Source organism: Clytia hemisphaerica, unplaced genomic scaffold (genome assembly GCF_902728285.1).
Source record: "Clytia hemisphaerica strain Z4C2 unplaced genomic scaffold, Clytia hemisphaerica genome assembly, whole genome shotgun sequence".
Lineage (NCBI taxonomy): Eukaryota > Metazoa > Cnidaria > Hydrozoa > Leptothecata > Clytiidae > Clytia > Clytia hemisphaerica.
In genome coordinates this window covers 735281-741956 of record NW_027103247.1, presented here as the reverse complement: position 1 = coordinate 741956, position 6676 = coordinate 735281, and the positions used below count along the sequence as shown (strand labels likewise).

Genomic DNA, 6676 nt, shown 5'->3' with positions numbered 1-6676 from the left:
TTTGAAATCTTGTTTCGGGAGGGTTTGTTTACAATCGAAATCCCTTGGCTAATTTACTATTACGTGTCCCATATTATACTCACAGATAATTGATTTTCTCCAATTAAAATCAAAAAGAATTTCAGCCCTGAACACATCATGTAGGAAAAATAAGAAAATTATTTTTTGAAGAAAGACAAAATAATGACGTTGAAAAAAAGAACAAAAGGAATGAAAGAAAAAAATACATAGATGAGCTATGTTACAGTTTCCTATACAACTAATTAATTTGGACTCCTCATTATGATAGATAACAAATAAAAAAAAGTATAATTACTAATTGGGTGATTATGTAATCACCATTGAAATGAGTATTTAAATCACATTTTAAGTTAGTTCAAGCACATCATTTGCGTTCGGGAACTAACGCAAAAGGGAAGCATTCAGTGGTATTTGAAAACTACCGTTCATTTTTTTCTTCTTCGTTTTTTTTTCTTCATGTCAAATTTGATTGGATATGGTTGATAGGAGATTGGAGTTTTTAATTCATTTATATTGAAACTTTCTTACTGGTATAGGTCGAGGAGAAAGTTGATTACGGTTGTTGAGTTTTTTCAGAGATTTAGATTCAGAAATAGAGTAATTCGTTTTAAATGTAATTTTTCTTCCATCTGTTTTTCAGAAAAATAGGAAAAATATGATTAAGTTGTTAGTGGTAGCTGCCCTGCAGTTAGCAGTCATTTCTGGTAAGTCCTGTCTTTGAATGTATTTTCCTCGTTTGTTTGTTTATAATAGTTGATTCGTTGCAATGATTCAATTTAAGGGGAAATCCAAAAAAATAGTTTTGTGAAGAACCGAAGACAAGCTTTTTTAAAACCTTTCAAAGTAAAATCTGTAACCATAATTAGTCAATAAACTTGAAATATCCCACCTTCAATTTTTCCAGCATTGCCAACTATCTATCAACCACTCCAAGAGGTTGTAGAAAAAGATCGAGTAACGTTAGCATGGTCAGTACGTGGTGACACCTCAGGTAGTTACCAATTCGTTGTCAACGTCAAAACCTACGAAAACTCTTTAAACCCAAACATCAAAGGAATTTTACGTGAAATCAACAAAGCTTACACCAGAACCTCTATCACCGATTTGGAATCAGGAACCACATATGCAGCAACAATCAAAGCTGTTTCTTTGGATGGTGAAGATGCTGGAGGAAGCTCTACCAAAGTCATTTTCACAACCAGTAAGTTGACGTTTGGTATTATAAATATGGAATCAAAATAAAAGCAACATTTTCCAAACTTTAGTGCCAAGTTTTCTATCCTAATGTGATAAGAAGATTTCGATAACCTGCCATTGCAACCATTTCACAATTCTTTTCTACTTGTCATACGTATAAACCCTATATACAAAGAATAAAAATCACGTATTTTCATCTATAACATTATTCTCCATCTTCTTTCTTCCAGAGGGAATCAAACCACCACGAAGCATCCAGATCACTGAAATCACTGATAGCTCTGTCATCTTCGAATGGTCACCACCAATCGGTGTAGAAATCGATTCAACCCGAATCCGACTCATCAACAACAATAACAAACAAGTATTAACATACCCTGATCAACCATCGACTTTGACAGAATATGAAGTCACCGGATTATCCCCTGGTATTCCATACATCATCCAGATCCAATCAGTCAAAGGACAAAAAATCAGTACAGTCACCAAGACAGGTTTAAGAACAGGTAAGAAAAGTTGATTTAAAACTAGAAATTAACAGAAACGACTTCATCTTTCTTTCAAATTAGCCAAAACCACTAATTAGTTTGAGATCAATCAAAACAAAACATGTTTTCGGTGACCCTTGCAATCTTTGCAAATTTTAGTCACCAGGAAGCTTCTAATTCAAAGAATTCGAAATGATAAATATTTTATTCGAATTCGAATGTAAGAGAAGATAGTGTGGACATTATTGAAAAGGTTAAACCAATAAGCAGTCTTAGATACCATACCTGGGATTGATTGAATAAATCTAAACACCCCTTTTTTAATCTCATAGCTGTCGGAACAATCGATCGTGTCCGCATGAGTGATATCTCACCCACAACTGCCACCGCACATTGGGATCAACCACGATCAGAAAAAGACCACAAAATCAATCGCTACGAAATCGGACTCATCAAGGATGCCAGTAACTCTAAAACTGAAACTAAAACTGAAATCGTCTCTACACCATCTAACAGACCTGATACTCTTAGACACACCTTCAACTCTTTGATCCCAGGACGTTACTACGGAATCAAAGTCCGTGTTGTATACCAAGTCAACGGTTTCGGACCATGGTCTAAGATCATCTTCTTCGAAACAAAAACACAAACAGTCCCATCTTCCCCAACTAAATTATCTGTTGTCCGCGCTGAAAAGACGACCGCTCAACTCCGATGGGAAGCCCCAACCAACTTCCAATCCATCATCGAATACGAAATCCAATACTCTAAATTGCGAACACGACCTTTACCAGTCGTCCAAACACAAGGACAAAGTACTGAATACGTTCTCACCAACTTGGAATCAGGAACTGAATATACAGCAAAGGTTCGTGCTATCGGACAACACAACATTATCGGACGCTGGTCAGTAGAGAATGCAATTAAAACTAGTAAGTAACCATTAAATGAAGTAACATCTTTATCTTCGTGTGCCGAGTCTATTTATATCAAAGCAAAACAACATTAAACATTAATTTCTTTATGCTTCAAACGAAATCTAACCAGTAAAATTACACATCTCTTATCATTGATATATCCAATAAAAAAGATAGGAAGGCAAAACTTTTATCAAGCTAAAACTGCCCAAATTTATACGAAGCTCTAACAAAAACTTAAAATCCAACATAATAATTCATTAATTTTCATTGTTATTCCCAGGTGGACCAAAACCAGTATCATCAGTCACTCTCACCGAAATCACCGACGCTTCCGTCAGAGTTACCTGGACCACATATTCCGGATCTAAACCAACCAAGATCAGAGTTTACCACAGAATCACTGATAGCCCATCATGGACCATTCAAGAAGTTGAAGGATCAATGGTTGCTGTTTCGTTGAGTGGTTTATCACCAACTACTCCATACCAAGTCAAAGTCACCGTCCTTGATAAGGATAATGTAGAAAGTTCAGCTGTCTTGAGCGGTCTCCGAACTAACATCAACTTAGGTAAGATTTAGTAAGATTTCAAGTTACAGAACATTTAATAAAACGACAAAGAAAAAGATTGCATTAAAAGGTGAAAAAGTGAAAATGTTGGTTTCAGGAACTCTGTTGATCTCAATTCTGGGAGAATCCAGCTTCATTTAGTTAACTACAGCGATTATAAGATTTTCATCGACTGTATTAAAAATTAATTAAACCATTAACATTGTACATTACAGATATCATCTCACAAAAACCAACCAACCTTGATTTACGCATGAAATCACCTACCGATCTATCAGTCACATTCCACAAGGTTTCCAACAGATTGGTCAAATACTATCGCGTTGAAGTCCGTGGTAGTCCAGTTCCAAATGTCCCATTCGTCCGATCAGATGTGTTCCCTGTCAAAGCATCTGATTCTGATGGCTTACAGAATGTTGTTTTCAAAGATATGGAATCAGGATGGAATTACAGAATTGTTGTTAGAGCTATCTATGGAAATGATGAAGAAGGAGAATGGTCGACACCACGTTTGATTACCACAGATGGTCCAAGACCACCACGATTTGTTGACATTGTCGATATTAAGGACACTACAGCTACTGTCACCTGGACATCCGGATATGGGGAATCAGACTCCAAACCAGCCAATCTTCAATACAAAATCACCTTATATCAACTCATTGGTCAAAGTGAAACAAAATTGATCACTTCCCATATGGCACGTGACGGAGAAACTCAACATACTTTTGTTGGTAAAACTGTTGCAAATACAAGATACAAGGCTGTCATTGTCACTCATTCTTCATCAACTTCACCAAGAGAATCAACACCAAAAGAAAAAGCATTCAGATCTAACTCTGGTAAGTCTACAAGTAGTTCATCTTACTATTGGATTCTATATAACGATGTTGTTATGACTTCTTCTATAATGCATTTATCATTGATTCTACAATTTCGCGAATCGGCTACCATTTTAGATTTTTATTGTTATCAAAGCAATTTTTTTACTAGACAGCCAGGCAAATGTAGTTGCTCAAGTTTCATTACTACCACTTTTATAAAGAATCCTAATAAACCTTTTAATTTTCTTTTCTCCAACAGAACGTCCAATTGCACCAGTATTGGGCAATATCAAAGTTGCCGGTACCGAAGCTAGCGTATTCTGGACACGTGTACCAGGACGTGGTGATATCAGATACTATGATGTCCATCTCCAACAGCTTGGTACAGGACGTGCACCAAACGTTGAACAGTTCAAGACTGATACAGGATTGGAAGATAGTTATACTTTCACTAATTTGGTCAAAGGATATTTTTATGAATTCAAAGTGAGAGGTGTTGTCAGTAATGATGAGATTGGAAAATGGCTTATCCAGACTTTCTATGTCCCAGAGGGTAAGAATTTTTTCTTCTTTCTATTTTTCATCTTTCAGAAATTTGTTGACTGGCACACGATGAAACTTTAAATTTCTATTTCATTTTGACATTACTATTATTGAAGTCAACCAGTTTATTAGAAAACGCTTGATACGGAAAAAGTCGAAAATTTAAATTAACAATGACAAAGCCATTAGGACGCGCTTTAGTACATCGTTATAGCGTATACTATTGATTTTGAAATTAAACACACAGCCTCTAAAATTCGAATCCGATTTCATTACAGGTGTGATCAAGAAGGTGACAGATCCAGTTGTTGTTAAAAAATCAGCTCACTCCGTTACATTGACATGGAACGCCAATACAAGGCCCGATCTTAAATTATACGAAATTGAACTTGTCAGCAGCCGTCGTGGTGTCACCGAGACTGTCCGCACCGAAGGATTGGCAAACTCTTTCAAATTGGAAGACTTACATCCAAGTACAACATACAAATACAAAATCAGAGCTGTAGCAGCCAATGAGAATGAGAAAGGACCATGGTCTGAAACATTGGAATTCACAACTGGAGGTATGTATCTCTTTAAAATTCGCATCTCCGAATTATTAAAACTTCCGTCATTCAAAGCTCCTCTGTTGAACTTCGCCTATATGGAGCGAATGAAGGACTATGACAAAACAATTTCATCGTTATCAATTGTTATTAATCTAATAAATACTGAATCAGCTACAAATCTAAACTTCAAAATGATACCTTCAGGGTTCGAAATCATCTACGAAGCTAGTATTTTTTCAATAAAACTATTTCGTAAGATTCGCATAGTCATTGACATTAACCAAGTTATTTTTTCCGAATTTTTATAAAATGGTAACTCCAGGGTTGGAAATTATCTAAGTAGCTGAATATTTATTTAATATAATTCTTTTAAGATTTGCAAAGGTTTTGACATTAACCAATTTATCTCTCTCTCATTTTTAGAAACTTCCATCCTTGGTGAAGGAACATCAACAGGAACAGTGGTCGGAATCGTTCTCGCTCTCATCGCAATCATCATCTTAATCGTCATCGTTGTCATGATTTGCCGAAAACGACGTGGAGGTCCTTCATTCGAGAAATTCGACAGCTCAGTTAAATTTCAAAAGAGTGGCGGCATGAATGGTGCAGAGGGTGGTCTCCCCTCCCAAGAAATGGATGATACCGCCACCGCTATTCGCAACGGAAAGAAATTGTACATCTAAGTCAGATATGACAATTTAAGAAAAATTTGATCATCTAATTTAAAAGACTTTTGATGGGAAAATTTGAATTTTACAACGAATTTTGGGAAAGGAAATGTAACTTTTCTTAATAATTCAAGAAAAAGAAAAAAAACAAAGACGAGAGGAGGAAAGAAGTTCAGAGAATGCCGTTCCGCTTTGAGAAACGTAATTAGCTATTTAATTACTGTCTAAAAATGAGGTAATTTCAAATAGCTTTAATTACGGGTAAAGCAATCAAAATACCCAGCGGTATAAACAGATTAATGACAAAAACCAGCGGAAAAAAAGAAGGATAGATTTTTTATGAGAAATTTTATATAAAAAGTAATTATTTTTTTAATTATCTAGATGATTGATATTGTTTTCAACCAATTTTTTATGTTCACTTTTTTAATTTATTAGCATTTTTACGTGCAAACATGAATAAAACAAATACAAATAAATGATTTAAGTAGTACTGCTTTCTTCAATTTTAAGTTGTTTTTTTTAATTTTCAAGCTATTTAGATAATTCTACTCGATAATATCTTTCCAACAGTGTTTAACTTCTCAAGATAAATTAAAGGGGCGTCGAGAAATTGCTAAGAAAGATCACACACATACTTTTGTTCACATAGAATAGAGCAGGGTTATTTCCACTTTTGAGGACGGTAGAGTGACTGGAGCGATTTGAAGAAAAAAACCACAGTTTTGACCCGCAATATCGAGGACGATAAAAATGCATAAAAACACAGATACATAAACTCATTAACAGAGCACAGTTGACAGTCATTATAGCACAGTATCAATTAATTAACATTTTGTAAGTAAATCTGCAACCGCAGTCGGAGGCGACCCAAAGGCTCCTTTTTCGATAGCTATCTA

The 6676-nt window shown here is 35.3% G+C and overlaps 1 protein-coding gene across 1 annotated transcript; it reads left to right on the top strand.

Annotated features, from left to right (window-relative positions):
- The first annotated feature begins 382 nt into the window (after positions 1-382).
- On the top strand, positions 383-6264 carry LOC136817612 (tenascin-R-like). The gene is made up of 9 exons (XM_067073968.1): positions 383-725; positions 926-1222; positions 1449-1724; positions 2039-2638; positions 2907-3194; positions 3410-4036; positions 4278-4571; positions 4840-5124; positions 5533-6264. The coding sequence occupies exons 1-9, from the start codon at positions 677-679 to the stop codon at positions 5790-5792; spliced, it is 2976 nt and encodes a 991-aa protein (XP_066930069.1). The 5' UTR covers positions 383-676; the 3' UTR covers positions 5793-6264.
- The last annotated feature ends 412 nt before the right edge of the window (positions 6265-6676 follow it).